The sequence below is a fragment of the Lathyrus oleraceus genome, chromosome 6 (genome assembly GCF_024323335.1).
Source record: "Lathyrus oleraceus cultivar Zhongwan6 chromosome 6, CAAS_Psat_ZW6_1.0, whole genome shotgun sequence".
NCBI classification, from domain to species: domain Eukaryota; kingdom Viridiplantae; phylum Streptophyta; class Magnoliopsida; order Fabales; family Fabaceae; genus Lathyrus; species Lathyrus oleraceus.
The window spans coordinates 85112996-85140602 of NC_066584.1; the positions used below are offsets into that span (position 1 = coordinate 85112996).

The 27607-nt window shown below is 34.3% G+C and overlaps 1 protein-coding gene across 6 annotated transcripts; it reads left to right on the forward strand.

Annotated features, from left to right (window-relative positions):
* Positions 1 to 7811: 7811 nt before the first annotated feature.
* Positions 7812 to 11506, forward strand: LOC127092998 (pentatricopeptide repeat-containing protein At4g02820, mitochondrial). Of its 6 annotated transcripts, none has more exons than XR_007792377.1 (4): positions 7812 to 8161; positions 8395 to 10469; positions 10540 to 10730; positions 11104 to 11506. XR_007792377.1 is itself a non-coding variant. In XM_051031887.1 (3 exons), the coding sequence occupies exons 1-2, from the start codon at positions 7883 to 7885 to the stop codon at positions 9664 to 9666; spliced, it is 1551 nt and encodes a 516-aa protein (XP_050887844.1). In that variant the 5' UTR covers positions 7812 to 7882; the 3' UTR covers positions 9667 to 9688; positions 11104 to 11506. The 6 variants fall into 6 exon arrangements, 1 of the variants encoding a protein (XP_050887844.1); XR_007792378.1 differs by having other exon boundaries at positions 8395 to 9688; XR_007792379.1 differs by having other exon boundaries at positions 8395 to 9688; positions 10540 to 10670.
* Positions 11507 to 27607: the final 16101 nt, after the last annotated feature.

Genomic DNA, 27607 nt, shown 5'->3' on the forward strand with positions numbered 1-27607 from the left:
TCCTAAGAAATCCCCGATTGCACGTTGCACCTCAACCTAACTTATGTTTGATCTCCGATCGACACCATTCAATCGTTAGTGCATACAAAAATATTGATAATGGTTGGCAGAATCCTCCGTCAATGCATGTCTTCTACATTAGACATATCGCTAAGAATTTATGTCATATAATAAGTTTGTAAGGAAATACTATCACAAATAAATACAAGACATTCAACACATAAGCAACACATAAACAATAACACAAACAACTAAAACAATTAAAATACCATTACAATAACTAAGCGATTACAACCATCAAAATAATTTTGAACATATTATGCATCATCATATGAACGTCTATGTTAATCTTAATATCCACTCATTCATGCACTTCTCCATTTTGGTTGAACGTGGACACAAGCCATTGGATTCTTCTAATCCTTTCACCATCTCCAATTTCTCCATCTAACCAACGGTTCAACGTCCGATTAAGACGTTCAAACAAATCTATATTCCAAAGTCGAACTTTTATCGGAGATGCGACGACAGAAAATATTAAATCGACATTTCTCTTGTGAATGTATTCAGACATGGTTAAAAATCAAAAACTTGAAGAAGATTTAAGTAGAATGAAAGAAAATGTGATTGTAGGATAAAAGTTGTGTGAAAAAATATATGTGATGCGTGAGGTATTTATAGATGAAGCTTTCAATGCATGAGCCAAAGGGCTAGACGCCATATCAGATGCACACAGGGGTAGCAATAAAATCCATTAAAGACATATCCATCCAATCCATACAATAATTAATCCATCCAATCCATCCATCAAATAAAAAAAATTAATGGATTTGATCCAATCCATCCATCAAACCATATGGATGGATTCAATCCATCCATCTCATTTTATAAATCCATTGGATAATGTTTTATTATTTACTTATTAAATAAAATATTTTATTAAAACAATATTGAATATTTAAATTAAACAAAATTTATTTTGTTAAAAAACAAAAAGAAAAACATTTGAAAGATAAAAATTGAAATTCACTTTTCTCAACGTCAGAACTAAATCATGTTCTCTATCCAACCAAACAAGAACCCTAATTTCTTTTTCCCCCAATTTCTTCTTCCCTCAGTTTCTTCTTAACATTTGACACTACAAATCAAAATTCATCTCAACAATTTTGTGCTACAATTGCAATTCATCTCAACGTTTCAGTACTACAATCGAAATCCATCTTGACGATTTCGTGTTGCAGTCGCAATTCATCTCAATGTTTTGGTGCTAAAACATCTCAAATTCAAATCAACACAAACCATTTCTCATAGTAGTTGTCTCTTATGCGGGATATTCTCACTTTGAGGTAATTTTTCATACACGAACTCGACATTTATGAACCAATTTGATACATATGTTTTATAATTCTTATTTATCAGTTACATTACATTTTAGCAGTAATAGTAATGATAAAAATTAAAATGAAGTTTGGAAAATGAAAACAAAAACAATTCAAGTAACAATTTTATTGAAGACTACTTTGTTTTTTGTTTTAATGCGGTGTGAAAAACAATTCAAGTCTTATCAAGAGAGCTTCCACATACATCATTGTTATAGCTTCTTACTCGACACTCGGTAAAGTTTTTGTACACTAGTATGATATTTCTAGAATATATAAGTGTGTTACTCACGATGATGGCATTTTTGCTGTGATATATAATCGTGTTTATATGTTAAGTTGTGATAATGTATGTTGATAACAAAATTTTGTTGTTGATGTAATACTTGAGATAATGATTATAACAGAACCATCAATGCATTCAGTGACTGAGAATTTGTGTGTAATGTTAATGTCTTGGTCTGGATTAATGAATGATTGTTTCAAATTGTAATTGTTCCATTGAGGACTTGGTTCTGTTTCTGTTTCTGTTGTATCTAACTTTATGCATAGGATCTTACAGATTCAGTAATATTCCATAATTCTTAATTTAGGTCAATGACATGTAATATATTCCACCCAGGATTGGTTGAAATCTTGTTTCATTCCCTTTTTAGGTAACTTTCCTCATATTCTAATTCGTAGAATACAATAGGCAACGAGGTTTAAATTGCATTGCAGTAGAGTATATATATATATATATATTTTCTTTTTTTTTACTAAATCAAGGATTGAGTGCTGAGCCAGCTAAAATAAAATAAAATAAATAAAATCATTTTTCCTCTCCCATAGTGTTCAATGAATAGAATTTCATTTCAGGGTTTTTGTAATGTCATTCATTCTTTATATTTTCCATTATTTTCTTTTTCTTTAGTGCTACCTATTGAATGGTATGTTTTCTTGTAATGAACTAAGATCCCTTACTGTTAGATAAATACTATTAAGAGATTTTCAATTCCTATCAAAAAGTAGAACACCGAATACCGCATATGCATGTTCTGATCGCATCTGCAGTGTGAGCTATGACGCAATTCAACATCCTTATAACATAATTCAAAAGTCTTAAAACTAGGTCCTGCTGACCTGCTAGCTACTACAAAATCAGATTCGAAACTAGGATCTCAGGTTTTGGAGTATCCAAAATGTTGTTTGGTGAACACAGTGTGCAGCACTACGTGTAGTTATCATCTGTTGTTTGTTATATGAACTATATTAGCAAAATATAATTACTTGTTTAAATCTCTGTCAAATATGGCATAAATATAAAGTTGAAATTAAGAATCTGACAAGAAATGAGCTTTTGTGTAGGAAAATCTGGTTTTAAATCGGTTATAGGAATCTGTGTATCAACTTGATTTGTTGGTGCAGTTGCATAACTTATTTATAAGGTGGAATGCATGAGAGTTTAAGAGACGTTTACATGTCTTAACAAAAGAGTTTGATACCCTGTCTCAAGTAATGAAAGTGTGTAATGAGCTAAAGTTATTATTTTATTCTTATTAATGCGATAGTCATCATTTTTTAGCATATTGAAGTATCAATTTTGAACTTTCTTTATGTTGGAGTTTGGTGCAAATTGAACATGAATAATGCTTTGAATTTCATAATCATTTGTTTGAATAATTTGGCTAGGTTATTGTTTGATTATGTATTGATATGGAAATGACAATGGTTATACACAAAAATAGTCATGTTGAGACATAAAGTATCTTAGAAATATACAAGGTTTAGATATTCTCTTTTGCAAATCGTTAGGTTGAGGTTGTATAGTCTGTAACACTGTTATGTAATGATAATGAATTTGTGTTGACATAAGAGATGTTCTAATAAATTTGAGTTTTGAACATGAGAAATATTGAAACTTATTGTCCCTCACGACATATGATCTTTAAGACATGTACTTACAATATATGAACTTTGAAGTAACTATTATGCTTATGAAACTTGAACTGAAATGCCAAATCCACCTAGCAAACATAAAATACACCACTTAAAAATTAATTCACAAAAGAAATAACATGGTAGCCTATTATATGGTTTTATGGTACCATGAAAAAAGAAATAGCTTAGACTAAGAAATCAATACTCAATGTTTAACAAAAAATGTTAACAACTATCAACTTATTTATTCAAGACAATGCAATGTTAGATGAAATTATAATCCCGACTGTAAACAACAATTAATCATTTCAATTAATAATCTTTTAATTTAAATACAGTTAGAACAACTTAAATAGTGTAAATGTAATAGGCATTACATCACATAAAGATGGATGGTTAATCACTAATTTAGAGCATAGAAGTGAATCAATATTTACATAGTAAACACATGGTTTGATTCCTAATGTGGCTGAACTTTATGTACATGATACTAAAGTATAGTAAACACATGGTTTGATTCCTAATGTGGCTGAACTTTATGTACATGATACTAAAATAGGAAGATACACTTTGGCAGTACATGATAAAATGTGAAATAGCATATCTACTTTATCCATTTGAAAATAGATCAGAGTAAACATAACAATACAACAGATAATATAAAACAACAAACCATCCATTAGTCGATTGTATAGGTAAGGTTAAAACATGTCTTAAAGTTACCTTCCCTACATTTAATCAAATTGGAACTATATTGTTTATTATATGATTCATTACAAATGATGTTTTACCTCATGCTCTTAATGTGTCAAATCAGCCTAGTAAAAGGTATCATCTAACTGCACTTTTATCAGTTCGATTTCTTTGTTGTGGATTGTTTAACATAGAGATATTCTCTTTGCTAATGCTATATTATGAAACTGCACTGCCTTCAAAAAAAGAATAATGTATAGTCTTCATAGGGTCTGCATGGTGAAATGGTGAAATGCATATTTTCTATATAATTATAATCAATTTTGGATGCTTGTTGTTCATATATGCTTAATTATTATTTATTTTATTAGATAATTTAGTTTGATTTCCTTTACACTCACCTTTAATCATTGTCAAATTATAGGAAATATGTCTACCGAAGGAGATGAACCCGTAATTCAAATTGAGGACAAAGTTGATGAAAGTTCAGTCCCTAGTTCAAAAAGAACAAAAACTTCTTTGGCTTGGGAGCTTTTTGAAAAGTTTTTTGATGATAAAGGATTCCCAAAGGAAAAATGCAAAAATTGTGATAAAATTTACATGGCTAGAGATGGTGGTGGCACTTCAAATTTGATAAAACATTCGCTGAAATATGTTGGAAGAGGGAATGGATCTTCTTATCCTCCACTTGATCAAGAAAAGTATAGGGAAAAGATTTCTGAGGTAATTGTCAAACACAATTATCCTTTTACTTTTGTCGAACATGAAGGGATAATTGACTTACTCTGTTTTTTGCACCTCGATGTTAAGTCAATTTCTATAAACACTGTAAAGTCTGATGTGCTAAAGGTGTATAGAAAAGAAAAAGAAAAATTAAAATCCTATTTACAGTCAATTCCAGGAAAAATTTGTTTAACATATGATCTATGGTCTGCAATAAATACAAATCAATATATGGTTTTGACTGCACATTTTTTTAATAGGAATTAAGAGTTAGAGAAAAAAGTATTATCCTTCATTCATTGTCCACCACCTCACAGCGGTTTTAATTTGGTTGAGAAGTTAATAAGTCTGTTAAAGGAGTGGGGTATTGAAAAAAATATATTCACAATTACTTTAGACAATGCATCTAACAATGATGTTATGGTGAATATATTGAAGAAACATTTATTATCAGGATTAGGATTGATAGCTGAAGGAACATATTTTCATGTTAGACGTGGATCACACATCTTAAACTTAATTGTTCATGATGGTTTAAAGGTGATAGATGGATCTTTGGATAAAATTAGATTGTGTGTGAAATATATAAAAGGCTCAGAGGCTAGAAAGTTATAGTTTGCATCTTGTTTGGAGCAACTCTCAAATGTGACTTCTAAACAAGTTCGTCAAGACTTGTCTATTAGGTGGAATTCCACTTATCTGATGCTTGAAACTGCTATAGGTCAATGAGAAGTTTTTACCCTTCTAAGTGATATTGATCCCTACTTTGATTGTTTATCAAACAAGGAGTGGGATAAGGTAAAAACCATAACTGATATTTTGAAGCCATTTTATGATATCACAACTTTTTTTCCGGATAACACTTATCCAACCGCCAATCTCTAATTTAGTGGCGTGTGGAGAATTCATATGAAAATCAAGGAAGTTGCATGTGTTGATCATAATGAGTTTGAAAAACAAAATCAATTATGTTGCATGGCTAGAAGAATGGAGATTTTTTTTGATAAATATTGGAATTCTTATAGTGTTGTTCTATCATTTGATGTCATCTTAGATCCTAGATATAAGTTGCAGTTTCTTGAGTGGTGCTATGTGAGGTTGTTAGGTAGTGAGGGAGTACAAGTTGCAAAGTTGATTTTAGATAAGTTGAAAGCTTTTTTTCAAGAATATCTCAAGTCCTCAAAGAGACAACCACTTCATCTTCACAAAGGTCAATTAGAGGTAGTCCAGACATTACTTGCAGGATTTTGGGACTTACGAAAGTAAATTGTGTGGATCATCAAAAAATGAGTCTGATTTGGAAACTTATTTGAATAAAAAAAAATTAACCATGAGGAATATGCTGATTTGGATGTTTTGCAATATTGGAAAGCAAATGAGGGTAAACATCCCAAACTTTCTATATTGGCACATGACCTTTTGAGCATTCCAATTACTACAGTTGCATCATAATCAACATTTAGTATAGGTGGACGTATACTTGACAAGTATCGAAGTGTTCTTATACCTGAAAATGTTGAAGCATTATTGTGTACACATGATTGGCTTTGTGGAACTCCAGGTTAGTATCTACAATCTTTCTATTTGTGTTTTTTTTTTCATTTATCTTCTTTTATAATTAATATATGTTTAATTATTTTGTACTTTGATTCTCTTTTGTAGTGACATTTGATTTTGATGAACCCGATTTTGTTGAAGACCTTTCATCCTTCTTTTCCATAATATGAAGTTACTTGAAGATGTTATTTATTTTGGGGGAACATTCTACAAAGATTTTATAACTTGAAGTTTGAATACTTGAACTATTAGAATTTTATTAGTAAAATGATGTATTGGTATTTTACCTATTTCGATAACCAATTGTAATAAAGTTTATTAGTATTTTGAATCCCACTTGTTTGGTGAAAATTATATGATTGATGATTCAATTTTGCTGAAAATTATATGCTAGATTTATTAGTATTTTACCTCTTTTGATGTTGAGGTTTTTCATTTTAGAGGTGGTGATTTGGAATTATTTGGTGAAAATTATATGATAGGTGATTCAAGTTTAGTGATGCATGTCTAGTTATGGGAGCTACCAGTGGAATGCCTATCTTTAGAATGTTCAACAAGAGAATATTTTGGTGAATCATGATCTTTAGATAGAAACAATTTCTATATTATCTTAGAACTAATATTAGTTGTATAATTGAACTACTTAATCGATTTAATAATAATATAATATGACGGTTTTCACTTTTCATTCTACAAATTCAAGTAACAAGTTATTTATGGTCAAATAATTTTTTTAAAGAAGTATTGTAATATATATATATATATATATATATATATATATATATATATATATATATATATATATATATATATATATATATATATATATATATATATATATATATATATATTTCAAATGAACACTTTTATTTCGATGGCAAAGTATTTAAATTTATTAGGAAAACACAAAATGAATTCGACATAAATTTTGAATTTGTTGTGTTTGCATTTTAATTTTAATAAGTATTTTAGATAATAAATAAAATTTATCAAAGTGTTAATAAAAAGACAATATTACTACTCATTATGGAATTATATTTTTAAAAAAAATATTTTATTAAAATTAAAAAATTGAAATATTTAAAATATGAATTATTAAAAATATTAAATTAAATATTTAAATTAATTTTGTTGGATGGATGAATATCCATCTATTAAAAAAATATTAATGGATGAATTGAATGAATTCTTTTATTAATAGATGAATTAGATTGAATATTTTTAAGGAAGCTTTAATGAATTGTTAATCGATTAATGAATTGTTTTGATCCATTCACGAACAATCCAATCCATATCCATCTAATCCATCAATTTTGCTACCCAACCTTGACGTCTCCGTGCAATACTTTTAAAGTATGCGTCAATGGTGCTGACGTCTCATTTTCATGTTAAATGAATGCGCCAATTGATCTGACACATTTGTTTGAAAATGTAATTATTTAAATATTTTTTTAAAAAAAAATAGTTATTTCAGAATTTAATTTGAAAAAATAGGGTTATTTTAAAAAAAAAATTCACCAACCTAAATCCCATATGCACTTTCAAAAGGTCAGGTCAAAGGGCGAACGAATGATTAAGCCCTGTTTACTTGAGACTTTAGTAAAACCCAAATGTCGCTTCGTTCCATCGGAAGATATCTCGCAGTCGCTCGCCACTTCTCTTCAGAAGCGGCACGAAGAAACACCTCCACCGCCAGCTCCAGCGGCGGCGGTGGCGGTGGCGGAGACACGCTAGGACGTAGGCTTCTCAGCCTTGTGTATCCAAAACGAAGCGCAGTCATCGCAATCAACAAATGGAAGGAAGAAGGCCACACACTCCCTTCCAAGTACCAGCTCAATCGCATGATTCGCGAACTCCGCAAGAACAAGCGCTACAAACACGCGCTCGAGGTTTGTTTTGTCTAAGCATTTTCACAATCATGTATTAATTCGAAATTGACTCATTATGCAGTGATGTGTGTAAAAAACAAATAAAAATCAAGTTTTGCTACCCTAAAATCCAAACATACACACCAAAAATTGAGTCTATTTGGTAAAAACAATGTTGCTTGGAGAATTGGAAAAAATTGTTATGTATTATTGTATGGAGTGATTGGAGTTTTGTTTTGTTATTCCAAATGCAGGTATGTGAATGGATGACATTGCAAAAGGATATCAAGCTAGTGGAAGGAGACTATGCTGTTCACTTGGACTTGATAACCAAAGTTCGCGGTTTAAACGGTGCAGAAAAATTCTTTGAGGATCTTCCTGATAAGATGAGAGGCCAACCAACCTGCACCGCTCTTCTCCATGCCTATGTCCAAAATAATTTGGTTGATAAAGCTGAGGCGCTTGTGTCAAAAATGTCGGAATGTGGTTTCATGCGAAGTCCTTTGCCTTATAATCACATGATGTCTCTCTACATCTCGAAAGGGAAGATAGATAAGGTTCCTAAACTTTTTGAGGAACTAAAGGTTAATACTTCTCCTGATGTTGTTACCTTCAATTTATTGTTAACTGCATGTGCTTCGGAAAACGACGTCGAAACTGCAGAAAGGGTACTGCTTCAGTTAAAGAAGGCAAAAGTAGACCCGGACTGGGTAACGTATAGTACTTTGACCAATTTGTACATAAGAAATGCTAGCATAAAGGATGATTGCCTAGAGAAGGCAGCATCTACTTTGAAAGAGATGGAGAAGAGAACCTGGCGGAAAACTCGAGCTGCATATTCCTCTCTCCTGAGTTTGCATGCAAACATGGGGAATGTGGATGAAGTTAATCGGATATGGAAGAAAATGAAGGATTGCTTTCGCAAAATGAGTGACGAAGAGTACATTTGCATGATATCATCACTTGTGAAACTTGGAGACTTCGCCGGAGTTGAGAATCTCTATAGAGAGTGGGAATCTGTTTCTGGTACCAATGATGTCAGAGTTTCAAACTTACTTCTTACTTCATATGTTGACCAAGGCCAGATGGAAATGGCTGAAATTTTTTGTAATCAGTTAGTGGAAAAGGGTGTCTGTCTTACTTACACGACGTGGGAGCTACTTACGAGGGGGTATTTGAAAAAGAGCGATGTAAAAAACTTTCTGTATTATTTTCGGAAAGCTATATCTAGTGTGAAAACTTGGATTCCTGATCCCTTGTTAGTACAAGAAGCATTCACAGTCATGCGGGAGCAGGTTCATATTGAAGGAGCAGAACAATTGTTGGTTATCCTTCGAGATGCTGGACATGTGAATACTAATATATATAACCTATTTCTGAAAACTTATGCTGCAGCTGGTAAAATGCCTCTCATTGTTGCTGAGAGGATGAAAAAGGACAACGTTCAGTTGGATGAAGAGACACATAGGCTCTTGGATCTAACCAGTAAAATGTGTGTGAGCGATGTTTCTGGGATTCTGTCCTAAGCTCACATTGAAGGATTTTAAGGTAATGTGGGAGGATCATGTGTTTGGCTGCTATTTTTATGTGATATCCATCCCATTTCTGAATATAAGAATTGGACTGTTAGTATTTGTGAACGTAATACAAATTTTCGATAATAAGAATGTTGAAATCAAGTACCAAACCTTGACTTTAATGACAGAACCAGTTCAACTCCATGGTTTTTTTTAATACTTCAATCTATTCAGGATTACACATAGCCAGCTTGTCATGATTTTGTCTCTTCCAATTTGTCACAAATTCACACTTTTCCTGTCCTGGCGTGACTTACTTATGGACAAGCCACTGCTAGTTTTATTACCAATCAGCAAGCTTCAGAAATTTATGAGAACCGATTAAATTTCTAGTTCACTGTTCTCAAACATGCAATGGAGGAAATGCATTTCCCAATCCATTTTCAGCATATGATTTTCCAGTTTATTTTCTTTTGTAACTACAGGTTTTTGTTAGAGAATCAGAGTAGTGTTGTAATTTGAATTACCGCCCAACCCTTTAAGATGGGAGTTTTGTTGACCTAAATCTTGAGTCTGGATGTGTGGTGCTATCTACAATGAGGGAGGATAAAAGTCCCTCACCTGTAAGTTGCAACATACATTCCAAGTTTTTTTTTTCCGAATACTTCTGATGAATGACTTGCAAAGAAGTTCATTTCAGTCTAACATCAAAGGAGTGTGGAAGGTATACATTCACAAACAATAACCCTAGCCATCGCGCGATACACGGAACAATGATAGATCCGTTGTAAATTGGTTTGCCTAACTGAGTGGTAAGCAGTCCTGCCAAAGCCACAAATTTCATCAGCTAATGTTGAAGAATCATCATTATTATTTCTGCAGTTAGGTTGGATTCACCTGTTGACAAATCATTGATGAGAAGAATCGAATAATTCAATTTGTGGTGCTGTTCACTATAATCACAATGGTTATCTCATCTGTTCTGGTAGCCATGATGACGATTGATGACAATTGTAAGATATGGGATGCGATTGTTGGTACTCTTTTGTTGGTTGTTGCAACTGTGAACCTTCGTGAGTTTATTTTTATTTATTTTCTTTTTGTTTTTGAAATCCAGTGCACAAAGTTTGGTTTATGACATTGCGTATTTGTAACAATGAGTTTACTGTAAGTCAGTTCTCCAGGCATATTTTTGGATAACATACATATATCTTTTTTGCTCAACATAAAAAACTTATCTGTGTAATCTAAGTTTTAGCTTCATTTAATCATTTAAATTTGTGATGAGTATGACCCACTTGCTGTTTCTGTGAATGAAGCTACTTGGCTATTTGTTTAATGGTGTTATAATGTTTGTTTCTTTTAAGTAGTTTAATATATTATGTATGGACCACAGTCTTTTATGTCTAGAACCAACTCTTAATTTCTTGAGCATCATGCATGCAGGTGACACCACCTTGGATTCTTGTGATTTCTAGTTGATAACTTGACAGGAGCAGGCCTAATTGATCAGACGAGCGACTGTTTTTACAAAATGAGAACTCAAGCCCTTTCAGAAATGGTGTGGTGGAATTGTTGTTCTCTCAAATACGAACTTCCACTCAAGCCCTTTCAGAAATGGTGTGGTGGAATTGTTCTCTCAAATACGAACTTCCATCTCTTAACGTAGTGCTTTATTAATTTTGCTATTGCAAAAACAAGACAGACATATAAATTAGACAGTGTATTTCACTTTCTGATGTTGTGCAGAATGACCTCAACAAAAGGCTTCTTTGGCAGCGTTTGTTGCCACCATGTACTATGCTTCGGCATGACAACTATGGATTGAATCAATAGTTTCTAACAGATAGGTCACCTTGTTGCTAAAGTAAAGACATACCATAGACCTTATATCATTCATATCACCAGCATCATCTGAATGAATATACTTTATAATTGAAAGATCACATTGTTCACTGCTAAATATGATACCATGACTCGGGATTGTGTATTTTAACGACGTAATTATTGTGAGTTTAAAAATAAAGATTGAGGGGTTTTCAGATTATTTTGCGAAAATAAGTTGTGCAAATAAAGATTATAACAGACACAAGTTTTAGAAAGTAACCATGTTTCGTTTCGATTTCATTGATTGTCACTGTTGGTAATTGTGTCTATTCTCTAGAAATGATTTTTGAGAATTACGATAAATTAACTCGATCATTATATCCAATTTTTTGGTGTATAATTTACTTTTTTTAACGATAACTCCTTAATTCCTTAGGTGAGTTCGAAGTAAAAACAAACAAGAACGCTAGTTAAATTCTTGATCACAAACTTATAATTCCATATCCTTAGTTAATGACTAAGTTTAAACAATTATCATATTTCGGGTTCACAATGTTAGGGTCAATAATCGTTATGATCCTAGGTTCGATTCATATGCTCGTCAACATATAAAAACCTTTAAGAACAAAGATAAGTGAATAAAACTAGAATATCAAATTAATAAAATAATACAAAGCCAATTACATGTTGATTCATATGCTCGTCAACATATAAAAACCTTTAAGAACAAAGACAAGTGAATAAAACTAGAATATCAAATTAATAAAATAATACAAAGCCAATTACATGTTTCAACAACTTCATCTAGCAAAATCTAATTACGAGTTATTTAACTACTCATAGTTAAATAATGAATTACAATGATTTTAGATGAACAATCCATAAAAATTAATGAATAAGAAGGCCTTCAAAGGTTGAAAACTCCAATTCTTGAGCTCTAATTTTGCTTTGTCGTTCAATTCTCTCTAAAATTCAAAACCCCATTTTCTCCTCTCTTTCTCATATAAATATAAAAAAAAACGCCTGGCAGAAAAAGCAAGCCATCATGATCTCAATTCAGCCCATCATGCCCATGATTTTTCCACTAGCTAGATCTCTTTGTTAACTTTCATTTGCAAAAAATCTCATCTCGTTCTGAGTTACGAAACTCTAGATATGCTTAAATTACTCGACAAATGTCATAATGCAAATTATGTTGAAAATGTCAATTTCAGTATCATAGCCTAAAACGTGTGTGAATAGTGGGTTCCACTTTCACTCAGAGGTCGAATAATCTGCGTCGTACCTTTCCCTTTTCTGGGAGTAGTTTGCTTTTGAATTATGGGGCCGATGAACCTCTGGTGGAGTAAGTTTGTCTTTTCTCCTTCTTGAATCAAGCAAGGGAGTACAATATCTTATGCTATGATTGCGACTCAGTGACTTTCGAAGTGATTTGTGTTATGAGGTTGCATCTATTGGAACTGATTGTGGTACGATTCTATGGCCTCCGCGCGATGCCACCTTGTGTATTGTGTTGGCCCTCAAAGGAGCGCATTGCGATTTTTCTTTAATGATGTACCATGTTGTAGACACTATTTAGCATATTGAATGCTTTTTGCATGTCAAAGTTGGCTCGCAGTTGTTGAATGTTCGAAAGCATCCCGTGTTCAAGCATTAGCGGTTGAGAATGAGGTTGTTCTAAATGTTGGCCTTGGCAGACCTGTTGCATAGGTTGGAAGAACGATAAGGCTTAGAACATTCTCCGATCGATTCATGGATGAACAAGATCTTCTTGTGTGGGAAAGGACGAGGGGGTCACAAGTATTGGGTTGTTCTCTATTGGAGGAGGATGAGGCAGAGATTTGTTAGCCTTGGTGGCTTCATCGACAATTTGACGTTGATTGGTGGATTTGGTAATCTTTGACATTACCATAGGCTTGAGAGTTTGTTATCTGATTTGTTCAAGAAATATATTAGTATTTGAAATAAAAAGATTGATGATCTGTGAGGAGGATATCAATGATTTGCGATAGAAGATCAGTGATTTGCGTCTTTAGTGAATAAATAGCAGTTTTCATGAAAATAAATCAAGAGACGATTCCGGAAGACGATGTCATTGTTCCTTTCACGAATAAGAATTGATTAACAATATGGTGGAATGATGTCTTTGAGCGGTGGAACAACCTTCTGATACGACATAGAAGGGGTTAACCTACAAGGTTAGCACTCCAACACTCAAGTCAATTACCGAGTAAAAAATAGTATGAGAGTGATGATGAATTGAGTACATGAATTGACAAAATGATCTTTATATATTCTGGATGGTTTAGAACCACCTGTGTGTGATTCTGTACCTTATGTGGATGTTCGTTTGATTAGATATCAATTTTGGGAGATATGATGGATGATGTGATCGTGTATCCTTGTCAAAGATAAGAGTCCACATGTTCGGTGTGACTTTCCTTTCAACGTTTGTTATTGGGGCTTCTTTGCGGACCTTGCGGACGACCTATAACAAATTCCGATCAATATGTTTGACAAATGAATAAAATTTTTAAAAATATATATATATTTTTTTAATTTTAAATTATAAAACAAATTTGTTAAAATAATGTGACAGTGAAAATATATAATTGGTTATTATGTATTCTCATGGGAATGTAAAAATTCTCATCTTTTTAGTGGAAATAGAAAGAAAATTTCATGAACAAGTTATATTCCTAAAATAAAAATAAAAAGTACTCAAATATAATTTGTGAAGATGTAAAACAAACATGAAAAATAAGAAAATTCTAATGACTCATTTGTGAGCATAATATTTGTATAAAATAAAATTCAAAATAAAAGAAAGTAAGGCAAACAATTGTATTAATGAAAACTTAAAATATGTTTGAGATTCATATTCAACTAAATGACATTAAAAAACCTTATTGATGCGTGAAGCAACTACATGGAAAATAGATTATTCTTGTGAAGGTTGTTTGGGGAGGATCTGCTGGAGGTAGTATGACTTGGGAGCTGGAGAGTCGGACGAAGGAATCTTATCCAAAGTTATTTTTGTCAAGTAATTTTCGAGGACGAAAATCTTTTTAAATGGGGGAGAGTTGTAACGTCCATAGTTATTTTAATATTTTAATTAAATATTAGAATATTTGTTTATTGCATGCAATGTGATTTATTTTGATTAATTGTGTTATTTTTAATGATTTAGGTGTTATAAGGGTATTTTGGCAATTTAATAATTATCAAAATAGTTGAGTTGAGAGCATATAGTTTAAAAATTAGAATTATTTGAATATTAGTGATAATTAGTTAATTTTAAGATATTTAGTAATGTTAGAAATAATTAGAGTTTTTGGATTTAATTATAGATTTCAATTAAATAATTATTTAATTGAAATATTTATTTAAATATTTCAAAAATAATTATTTAAGTGTGATAATTTTTAATAATAAAAAGAAACTGATTATTTTAATATTGGAAAAATTTAACGGTAATCTGGGGGGTGTGAGAGTAAGTAGGATGTGAAATATCCAAAAGGAAATTAGTGTGTTAGATAGGCCAGAACAATAAAAATCCTAAAATTGGTGAAACGACGCATCTGAGAGCGAAAAAGGAGCGTTGGGAAGGGAGTTGTAGGAACAACAAGAAATTTATGAAAAAACTTCGATTAAGATAAGGGGGATTGCTTACTGTAAGGTGACCTTTAGGCAACATGATGATGAGGGTTCCCTTACCCTCTCATCAGTGCCAATGAATTTTGGCATAATAAACATATTTAGTGTTTTTCTGTGTTCTGTGTATTATGTATTTTGGCCAAATGAGATTTCCCTAATCCCTTTTGCCATTCATCTAAAGTAATATCTCTGATGTGTCAATAATATTGAAGTTACTATAATATATGTTATATATACACGTATGATTGTAAATTTTGGTGTCAAATGTTTGATTTGACTGTTTTTGGCATTGATCTTGTTACGATCTGTGACCAACTGAGATTAGTTTCTTTGGTCACTGTTTGTTAATCGATAAGTTACAGATAAAAATTTAGGTGACCAAATGGGATTTGGAAAATCCATTTTGGTCTTTATGATGAAATTGGCGTTGATGGTTATGTAATTTGTTATTGATTATAGGAAAATGACTTTTTGTAAAAATACCTAAAGTTGGCGGTAAGAATCACTTTTTGTACGAAATCATTTTTTTTTAAAATTACTCCCTCCCCCCCCCCCCTAAAAATCACTTTTTTTGTCAAAAATTGATTTCTTTGCGCAGACTCGCATGGCGGTACGGAAAAGTAAAAAAATAGGGAAAAATTAGAAATCGTGCGAAAAAGTAAAAAATTCGCAAAATTCGGAAATTATACGGAATAGTCGAAAAGTCAAAATCACGGAAATTGAAGAAAAATGCAGAAATCGACGACGACAACAAAGTCACGCGACTACGACGACAGTTTGGGGCAGTCCGACGATTTCAAGAGTTTTCTGGCATTATCGGTCGCGTTTGACATTTTTCGAGTTCGTGGGTCTTTTCTTTGAATTTCGAGTAATAGTGAAGGTAAATTGTATTATTTTTAGAATAAATCCTCTTTCTGAATAAAAGAAATTGTTTATAGTTTTTATTATAGAAAGGTGAAAAATTGGTGACATTTTTGGAGTGATAAAATTGAAATATTATGGAAAAAGGTGATTATTTTTGGAGATCTTTTATTGGTGATATATGGTACATACTCGAAGCCTATTTTTGGTGAATGATTGATTAAATAATTTTGGGTGAATTATATCTAATTGAGTGAATTATATTATTTGACTATGAACATTTCCATGCATGCATATACATTGGTGTTAAGTGAGACTTCGGTCCATTTGGCGGACTCAGATCTATTTGATGAGATCGTTGGTCTAGTACAGAGACTAGAGGCGAGTCTCAAATGTACTTGGCAGAGATCGTAGGTTCAGGTGAGGGACCGAAGACCGTGGAAGAAATCAGTAACATACATCTTATATTGTATATGTTGTGAATGATTTTGTGTGTGTTTGTATTGGTGTATGTGTTTGAGTATTAATCTTATTGTTAGATTTGTTCGTCATCCTATTGTTAAATTTCACCGTTATTACTTGTAAGTGTATTCTCACCTCTTATTTGTTTTGTTGGATTGCCTTTGTGCAATGTTGTATAGGTAATCAACAGGAGTGATAGATTGTGATGATCGTGAGATGGTTTCGACATCCTCTAAACATTTACCGTTTTTCTTTATTTTAGTCTAATAAATACTCTAGTTTGTAATATCGGGGATTTGGGCGTTTTGATATTTTAGTTGTAACTCTCTTTTGAGGAGTTTTTCAGAAATGTTTTTATTCAGACTCATGACATTTTTTTCGTTTATCTTCCACTATGAATTATTTATTTGCATGTTTATGTATGAGACTATTTGGTGAAGTAATATCATATGTATGATTTTATCTTTAAAATTTAAGTTTGGGATTTAGGGTGTGATTTTTTTTTAAAATAACCATGTTTTTCAAATTAAATACGAAAATAACCAAGTTTTCAGATTTTTTTTCAAAATAACCATGTTTGGGAGAGTATGCGCCGGGGGAGTTGGCGCACCCCTTAAAATTTTAGAGGAGGCGCCAGAGGTATTGACGCTAATGCATTGGGCTCCTAAAGAAGGAGCCAATACAATTGGCGCCTGCTTGGGCCTCCTAAAGGAGGCGCCAAGGGGAGTGGCGCCTTAGTCTCCCTCCTAAGGGAGGCGCCAATAGGCATGGCACCTTAGTGTGTGCGTGTGAAAGGTGCCACTTTTTGTGGCGCCTCTGTTGTGTGTGTCATGTGGCTGCCAATTCAACTGACGCCTATGTGTATTGTCCCATTTATCTTTCACCTCTATAAATACCATCACCTTGCATACAATTATTTTCACTTAAATTCATCTCCTAGTCTAGTCCAAACATCAATTTTAATTTTCTTTGTTTTAACAATGTCTACATACATTCAGAAACGAAATGCTGATGTAATATTTTCTGCTGTTGCGGCTCCGATACAGGTTCGACTTTGAAACACAGATACGTTTGAACGTCTTAATCGGACGTTGTATAGTTGGTTAGAGGGAGAAATTGGAGAAGGTGAACGGATTAGAAGAATACAATGGCTTGTGTCCACGTTCAACCAAAACGGAGAAGTGCGTGAATGAGTGGATATTAAGACCGACCAAGACGCTCGTAGGATGATGCAGTACATGTTCAAAATTGTTTTGATGGTTGTAATCGCATAGTTTTTGTATTCTAGTTGTTTTAATTGTTTGTGTTATTTTTTATGAACAACTGTCTTTTCGTCACAGACGTCTACTATGAGGTAAAATTAATTTTCCATATATTGCAACAGAGGTACTTTGAAATAAATTTAAGTTTCCATATATAGCAACAAAGGTACATCTGAATTTATCTGGTTGTGCTCGTTCCAACACTAGGACAGTTATTACGATTGTGACCTGGTTGACGGCATGAACTACATAGTCTAACCATTTTGTTCGCCGTATCCATTTTGGTTCGAATTCGGGTGCTGTTAGGGCGACCCTTTTTCTTCCTTCGTATAACTTCGTTGTGCCAGACGATGTCCCCTTGATATTGTGGCCAATAATCCTCTTTTGCCACTACTGAAAAACTAATTTTATAAACATTTGAAAGGCTGACGACTTTGTAAAGTTCAGATAGCAAGTAGGATGGATCTCTTCGAACCTTTGAGCACGCCGCTATGACATGGGAGCAGGGGGTACGGAAGGCTTGGAACCTTCCGCAGTTGCACCAACCTCTATCTAATTCAACTCTGTACTGTCCTATTGGCATGCCCTCATTGTGATCCATGGACTCGGCAACACTAAACCAACCTTTTGTTCGGTCAAATACCGTAACCACGTGTGTGTTTGCTTTGGCAGCTTCATGTCTGATGAATTTCATTGAAGCATCACTGAACAACTGTCCAGATTGCAACACGGAACTCCATTTTGAGCGTCTGGTTTCAAACAACGCCCCTAGCCTGAAATATGTAGCTTGCACCAAAGCGGTTATTGGTAGGTTACGAATTCCTTTGAAGACAGAGTTCATTGATTCCACAAGATTTGTTGTCATGTGGCCCCAACGTTGTCCGCCGTCGTATGCCCTAGTCCACTTCTCCAACGGAATACTATCGATCCACCGAACTGCATCTTCGTTCGACAATCTTATTTCCTCGTGGTAGTGTTTGAAAGAAGGTTCTGTCAATGCGTAACCTGCATTGACAACCTTCTTACGCAACGTCTTATCTTTGATTTCTCGCATGAAATTCTGAGCAATATGTCTAATACAAAACACATGCGTCGAATGAGGATTTTGCCAGCCATTGTCAATGTTATTATATGCACTGATGATTGAGGGGTGTCTATCAGAGATCAAACACAAGTTAGGCTGAGGTGCTACGTGCAATCAGAGATTTCTTAGGAAAAAACTCCATCCCTCAGCAGTCTCCCCTTCAACTAAGGCAAAGGTGATCGGAAAAATATTGCTGTTCCCATCTTGTGCCACTGCCATTAGTAATATTCCTTTGTATTTTCCATACAACCATGTACCATCAATTTGTATAATTGGTTTACAGAAAGAAAAACCTATGATACACGGTTCATACGCCCAAAATAGACGGTGAAATATTCTATTTCCAACAGCACACGTACCATCTGGTGTATATGCGGTCAATGTATCCATCTTGAAAATTGTACCGGGAGCATAGTGTTTTAGAGCGAACATGTATTTTGGAAGTTGTTTGTAAGATTCCTCCCAATTGCTAAACACTTTTTCAACAACTTTTGTTCTAGTTATCCATGCCTTCCTATATGATGGTGTGTAGTTGTACTCTGCCCTAATATGCGAGATTATTGTACTCACCTTTAAAGACGGATTATCGCCAATGATAGACAATATTTCATCGCATATTAGTTGGGAGCTTAATTTACGATGATCCTGTATTTGGTTGGTCAGGATGCATGTGTGATCTGGACCCATTGATCCAATCTCCCAAGACTCCTTCCTCTTCCTGTACGAAGCTGACAACTTAAAAAGGCAGTGCTCATTCGGACAATAAACTTTATACCTCAATGCGTCAGTTCTGTCAACTCTGAAATCTGCTGATAGTTCCATGTGGAATTTTTTGATAGCTTTTACACATTCCTCTTTTGTGCGAAATGTGTCTCCTTGTTTCAGAGATCCTTGCATTTGCACGTAAGGATTGTACCATACATCTCCCGAAGGTTCATCTGAACCCAAATTTAACCTTGTCATGTGTTGGGGTGGGCAATATACATGACCTGCTGGTATTGGCTCCTCTTCCTCTTCAGCGTTCACCATCGAATCAACGATGATCTCAGGTTCCTCTTCTTCATCGTCTGGAACATTCACCTTAGCTTGTTCGTCACCAGTCTCACAAAACACTTGTGACTGATCAATGTACTGGGACTCCTGTTGTTGATATGGTAATATATACAACTCTATATCGTTGTAACCGGATTGTTCGTGACTGCCAAACATATGTTGAACATCATCATCATCTCGAATCTTCTTCTGATAAAATTTTACCTGGTTTTCTGCAAAACAAACTGGATTTTTATAGATGATCTGACCGACATTATTGCACTGCAACTTCTTTTCTATTCTTTGTTTTAGGTGTGAAAAATTTGATCGCCAATTTATTGTAAAACGAGTCACCTGTGTGTCTCGAAAACAAAAACCGAACAACTGATGATCAAATATTTCACCGTCAACATGTGCACTGATCATATATTATTGTGTGGAAGACATTGTGTTGAATGGAATTGAAACTGAATGATTTGTAAATCTTGTTCAACCGCACAACATAAATAGTTGGCCAATGCATTAATGAATTCATAATTGTCTGTACATACTTGACTATACTTGCACGCAGAGAAAAGAGTGAAAAGAATACATGCAATTGAAGGAATCTAGCATACAGAGGAAAGACTGAAAAGAATACACAAAGGGAAGACTGAAAAGAATACTCAATAGCCACGGAATCAAAGAATCTCAGGGTTCTCTGTGCCCTAATGTGCCCTAAGATTAAACATAAAGTAAACATAGGCGCCCATTCCCTTGGCACCATAAAGTAACATAGGCGCCAAAGGGTTGGGCGCCTCTTCACAAAATTTAACATAGGCGCCACTAGGAATGGTGCCCCTTCCAAATGCCTTACACTAAGGCGCCAAGAGGAAGGGCGCCTCTTCCTTGCATGTGAAAAGTCACATGTAGGCGCCAAAGGTAATGACTCCTCTTCCTCTTGCATGTGATTTCTTCACATGCGCCTAGTAGATTCCTTCCATGCTACTTTTGTCATTCACTTGTCTCTTCTTGCCACCACATGCAACCAATCACACTCTTTATGGTTTCTAAACCTACTCACTTATTCATCTATAAATAGTCTACCATATTAACAATATCAAATCATCTTCATCACACTCTTTCCTTCTACCACATTTCTTTCATCTAACAAACTTAAGCTTTGCAAAATCGAATCATGTCTTTGTTAACTATGGGCGATGAACACAGAGGCACAATCGAGAATATCTCGACATTTGTATGTTATCTCTCTCTTTTAGTTACTATTTCTGGATTACTTGTAATACATATGTTCTTTGTGTTATACCTTTGAAATCTCTTTCTTTTTAGTTTCTATTTCTGGATTACATCTAATACATATTTCTTGAGAATGTATTTCTTCTTCTAATTGTATTTTCGTTTTTTTTTGTTATTAGGATCCGAAGCGGTTTACGTGTACATGAATATGTACCCCACGATCCTTTAATAGAACCATATATTGGAGGATGTGGATTTGGAAATCTACTAAACATTGTTTCGTACTCGGTGGACTACAAGTTCATCCTGGCTTTGTTGGAGAGGTGGAGACCCGAGACCCACACATTTCACCTTCCGATTGGTGAGTGTACCGTCACACTTGAGGGCCTGTACATGTTGTTGGGTCTTCGTATAGATGGAAAGGCATTGAATGGGAAAGTTAACCAAGACAACAATATATGCAATGAATTACTGGGTGCCCCTTTGTTAGACGACGAAACTGAGGGAGACACATCCAGTCAAGCAAGAGGGCAAGGTATAAATTTAAAATACCTTAAACAATATTATGCCAGTATAGTACTGCCAGAAGATTCAACAGAGTATGAGAAAATAATAAAAGCTCGGTGTTATATTATGATTTTATTTGGTAACTTTTTGTTTCCAGAAAGTACAGGTAATTCTGTGAATATAATGTATTTACCTTTATTACGCAACATCAATAAGGTAAACACTTATAGTTGGGGTTCAGCTGTGTTGGCCCATCTATATAGTGCAATGTGTAGAACTGCAAAAAAGAATACCTGTACTTTTTTTTCATGTGCTTATTTGCTTCAAGCTTGGGGGTGGTCTAGGATGCCGTCGCTCGCCCCAGAAAATGAGCGTCCATTCGTGTTCCCCTTTGCAACCAAGTAAGTCTAACACTTTACCATTCACCATTTAGTTAATTATATCTATTATTTAAATTAACAGTAAATAATATTTTTCACTTCTTTTTATTATCTTAGGTGGTCAGTAAGGGGAATGAACTACAATAGGTGTCCGAAACACGCTATTGTAGTCTATCGAAATCTATTGGATCACATTGGACATGATGATGTAATACTCCTACCAAACTATAGTTAATCTAAAAATACTTCTCAAATTATTTTCCATCTAACGATTTGGTATTTTTTTTCCAGTTTGTTTGGAGGCCATATCTGGGTCTGGATCATGATGTGAACCATGACGATGCTGCAGTTTGGACAGCGAAGACACCAATTATCCGATTCACTACAGTTGAAATGCACCAAAGTGACAGGGTTAAACTGTAGTTCAGAATGCTACAACATATTCCAGAATCTCCCACGTGTTTGGGGAATTGGCATCAAAAAAGGGTCGATGCACAGTGGGATTATTCTGACTGGAGAGACTTTGCAAAAGACATGTGTCGTCAATGGAGGAATCGACGACAATACATCCTGAACGAACCAGTCATCCAAGGTGCAAGACCGACTCAACAATATATGACATGGTTTAGGTCTGTAACAACTCAACAATTCGTATCTGAGCCGCGGTATTTGATGGATCCACGCCAACTTGCTTCGTCATCGTATGTCCCACATCAATTCACCACCCAACACTAATGTGAACCCACCCAAACCCAACAAACAACCACACAACATCAACCGACCACATACACAAAACAACCACACACCCAACATCGCAACCCGTTCATGCCAACCACCCAACAACGAACCATCCAACGTCGCAATCCATCATACCACCCACCCAAACACAAAACCAAGAACCAAACCCCGCAACCACAACCGTCTATAGCACAAATGATTCATATGGGTCACGTCATCGTAGCCCCCCACCATTTAACACCCAACCACTGTTTAACTATAATACGCCCCAAGAACCATTGCTTCGTTTTCAAAACGACTCAATGGCCCAATTTGGGCAACTATACCGTCCCTAATTCACCCAACCCCAACGCCCTAACTACGATGACATGGGCACCGAACTCCATTACGGAAGCGCCGTTGGCCATAGCCCCTCCGGATATTGGGAGCAAATGATGACACATCTGTCAAATACCGTGGACCTTCCAACCAGCCATCGCTCGATCATGTCAGCACCCAAAGACCACAAACACCTCAAGAAAATCGTGGGAGACCTCGGAGACAACCTAACGCACCGGGATGTGGAATCGGGGGACGTTATAATCGGACGGGTCATTAGGGTTTTGGTCTTTCTAATGTAATCAATTATTATATATTTAATGAAGTTATTTTATTTTTATTTATTATGTATTAAATAATAAATTTTAAATATTAAAAACAAAAAATATTATAAAAAAATATAATTAAAAAAAACTAAAATAGAAAAAAAAATAAAAAAATAACAAGGGACTAAGGCGCCATGCCTATTGGCGCCTCCCTTAGGAGGAACACTAAGGCGCCACTCCCCTTGGCGCCTCCTTTAGGAGGCCCAAGCAGGCGCCAATTGCATTGGCTCCTCCTTTAGGAGCCCAATGCATTGGCGCCAATACCTCTGGCGCCTCCTCTAAAATTTTAAGGGGTGCGCCAACTCCCCCGGCGCATCCTCTCCCAAACATGGTTATTTTGGATTTTTTTTTGAAAACTTGGTTATTTTCGTATTTAATTTGAAAAACATGGTTATTTTAAAAAAAAATCTTAGGGTGTTACAATGACACGTGGCGATATTAATAAAAAATAAAAATAAAAACAAATAAGAAATCACTGAATGAAAAAAATAGAAAAGGAAAAGATCGCCAACATCACTTTCTCACTCTCGTTCTCATCTTCCTTCTCCATGAAGAAGAAGAATAACAACTTCAAAGCCCTTTTTTTGTCAAACCTCTAATCTCCCTCTTTCCTCAATGTTCAACCTTCATCTGTAAATTCTTTCAAATAACAACAAAACAAACCAACTCTCACCTCTAATCATTCATCTGCTATTACAAATTCGTAAATCAACAAACACAACAAACTCAAGCAAAAGTGAATACATCTAAAATCTTCTCAAACACAATCATAAACAACAACATAAATCAAGCAACTGAATTTTTTTAAGAACAAACAAAACCCTATGTCACTAAATGGCTCGATTTTCTCGATTAGGTGAGATTAGGGTGCAAAAACATTGGGGAAATCTCAAACACAAGTGCAGAAGACAATACCGACAGGAAAAACACGAAAAAGAGCGAAAATTACCAAATTAGAATATGGTATTTCCAGCCTCTGGTGAGTGCTCGAGTTTTTCGGCGACTTGCAACAACTTTTTGACAAGTTTCTTATTTTAGTTTTCAAGAACTGCAACAACTTTCAGGCGAGGTATTTTCTTACTCTTCTCTGCTTTCTTTGATTCCTTAGTTTATTCCACTCTTTTTTCGTTTTTCCTTTTCTGGATCTTTGTTGTGTGGTTGTTGTTATATGACTTTTTTATGTGGCTCGTTTCCATTTTACAAATTTGTGTTGTTGTTGATTGTTGAGATGGTGGAGAGAAAAAGGTGGTGATGAATGGATTATGGAAGGCGAGTTTATTGAAGTTTGATGATTTTTTTTTGTTATGTTTTATTTTTGATTTTCTATTTTCATTAAAATGGTTTAAATGTTGTATTGAGAGGTTGTTTATTATTGTTTGAAGATGCTAATGGTTGAGAAGGTTAGGTTCTTATTGAAAGTGAGAATTATCGTGTAAGGTGAAGATAATGATGTGATGGTAATATGGTTTTGGTCGTAATGAAAGGAGAAGTGCGAAGGCCATTTTTTTTGTTACAGATGATGAAGGTTTATGTGGAGGTTTATTGGTTTGAAGTATGAATGTGATAAGTGGTGGAGAGAATGGTTGATGGATGTAGGAGAAAGATGAATATGAAAGGAGGGGGAAAGAGCAAATTTCATGTATGTTTGTGTATGAGAAAGGAGACTGATTTTTCTTCTTTTTGTAAGGACTTTTGTTAACTTTTAGATCCATTTTTTGTGGAAGATTTTGATTAGTGGAAGATCATATGAGGTGTGAAGATATTTGTGAGTGAATAATGAGTGAATAGTGAGGAAAATTTCAAGGTGATCCGTGTGAACATTTGTTGATTTTAATTGTATGTTGTATGTGTCATGATGTATGATAATGATAGAATGGAAAATATTTGTTGTAACTCTTTTTTTTTATTCTTGTGCAATTCTATTGACTTTTCTTTGACTCAATAATAATGATGTGTGGTATGTAACATGAATGAACAAGAAAAAGTGGGAAATGTATTTCATGAATTTTGTGATTTTATGGGAAGATTCCATTTTTATGGATTTTTGTGGTAATGTATGTAATAACATGAAATGAATGAATGTATGACATGTAATGAGAATGGTTGAAATGGAGTGAGAATGAGAATTTGGACTCTTGTCTAAAGTGCAATTCTAATCTTTTTCGTTGATTTTTTTTATTTGGCTCTGTGTTAACCTTTTAATCTTAACTCTTGAATGTTGAAAAGATGCAAAAAAAAAAGCATGAAAAAATTACTTTTGTTTTTTTAGATGAAACTAATAGTTGACTTTCTTTGACTTTCCATGAGGTATGAATAAAATGGATGGAAAATGCATGATATACGGTGAATAAAAATGCATGAAATGTAATTATAATACTTTTGGATTTTAAACAAAGATTGAATTTATGATGATGACAAAATGAAATGGTATGTAAAGATAATTCAATAAAATGACATGCTTTGCAAAGAAAAAAGTTTGACAAATGATTTCATATAAATGAATTAATGAAAAAAAAGACGAGAGCAAAATTCAGGGTATGCCAACCTTCATTTTCATAACTTCCCCGACACTGTTGTTTTCTATGAGGATGTCATCCACATAAAGCAACAAAATAACAAAAGAACTTCCAGATCAAAATCTGAAGTAAACACAATGGTCTAACTGGCTCCTAGTGAAACCTATGTGTGTCATGAACTTGTTGAATCTCCTATTCCATTGTCGAGGAGATTATTTCAGGCCATATAATGACCTATTCAACTTGCACATATAATCTTCCTTAACTCTTTCTGCATACCCTTCAGGTTGCCTCATCATGATTGTTTCATCTAGATCACCATACAGGAAGGTTGGCTTTACATCGATATGTTCAAGTTCTAGGTCGAACTTTGCCACCATGGCTAACAACATTCTAATGGATATTTGCTTTACAACAAGTGATAACACATCATTGAAGTTAACTCCTTATTTATGAGTGAACCCCTAACAACCAACCTTTCTTTAAATTGCTTCGACATTACTCCTTCTATTCATTCCTTAACCTTGAAAATCCACTTACATCCGACTAACCTGGCTCCAACAGGTTTCTCGACCAGCTCCCAAGTGTGGTTATCATGAAGATATTTCATCTCATCATCCATAGATTTCACCCATTCAATCTTGTTTTGACTCCTGACAGCTTCCTTGTAATCTCTAGGTTCTTCATCAAGAACCTCACTTGTAGAGATTAAGGAAAAAGCTATGAGATATGCATAACCAAGTCTTTAAGGTATCTTGATGACTCTTCTTGACCTATCTCTTGCTAGAAGATATTCATTTTCAGTCTCCTAATCTTCATTAGCAACTTGTGCTTCTTCTTCAACTTCATATAGGTTATGCAATTCAGCATCACTATGCTCCACCTCAACAAGAATCTCTTCCTATTACAGATCCTCTATAGAGATCTTCGTATTTCAACCAACATCATTAGTTTTCTTTAACATCATTTCTGCTTCATTGAAAGATACACCTCGACTTGTGATACACCTCCTATAACATGGCTCTAGGCACCACAACCTATAAGCTTTGATTCCTTCAGGGTATCCAAGAAACATACATCTCAGAGCTCTAGGTTCGACCTTGTCTTGCCTAATGTGAGTATATACTACATATCCAAATACTCTAAGTCTGTTGAGATTAGGTGGATGTCTCGACCAAACTTTTTCAAAGGTCTTCATCCCTAAGACATTCGAGAGACACCTATTTATCAGGTATTCTACAGTCATAACAACCTCAACCCAAAACACCTTCTTCAATCCAACACCAACCAACATGCATCTAACCCTTTCCAGGATTGTTCGATTGAATCTCCCAGCCTGACCATTTTGTCGAGGAGTACCCACGATAGTCTTTGTCTTGCAATACTAGACATACTACAGTAATTGTTGAAAGCTTCATTTCAGAACTAAAGGCCATTATCGACTCTCAACCTCTTGACCTTCTTGCCAGTCAGATTTTCGAACATAGTCTTCCAACTTTTGAATTTTTAAAAAGTTTCATCCTTAGTCTTTCTTGACGAATACCCATAACTTTCTAGAATAATCGTTAACTATGGATAAAAAATACTTTGCACCTGAGTGTGAAGGATTCCTTGCAGAATTCTAGATTTTTGAATTTTTCACCACCTAGCAGATTTTGTTTCCCCAGTTCAATAATACCCCTTACACTGACATGAATCTATCTCATATTCCACACTTTTGTCTTTGACACTAGTTTCATGGGGG

What these genes read in the sequence shown, in the direction of transcription:
- LOC127092998 (XM_051031887.1), top strand. Translation starts at nt 7,883, where the DNA reads ATGTCGCTTCGTTCCATCGGAAGATATCTCGCAGTCGCTCGCCACTTC. An exon ending in GCTACAAACACGCGCTCGAG is followed by an intron (nt 8,162 to 8,394) that starts GTTTGTTTTGTC and finishes TTCCAAATGCAG; the next exon opens with GTATGTGAATGGATGACATT.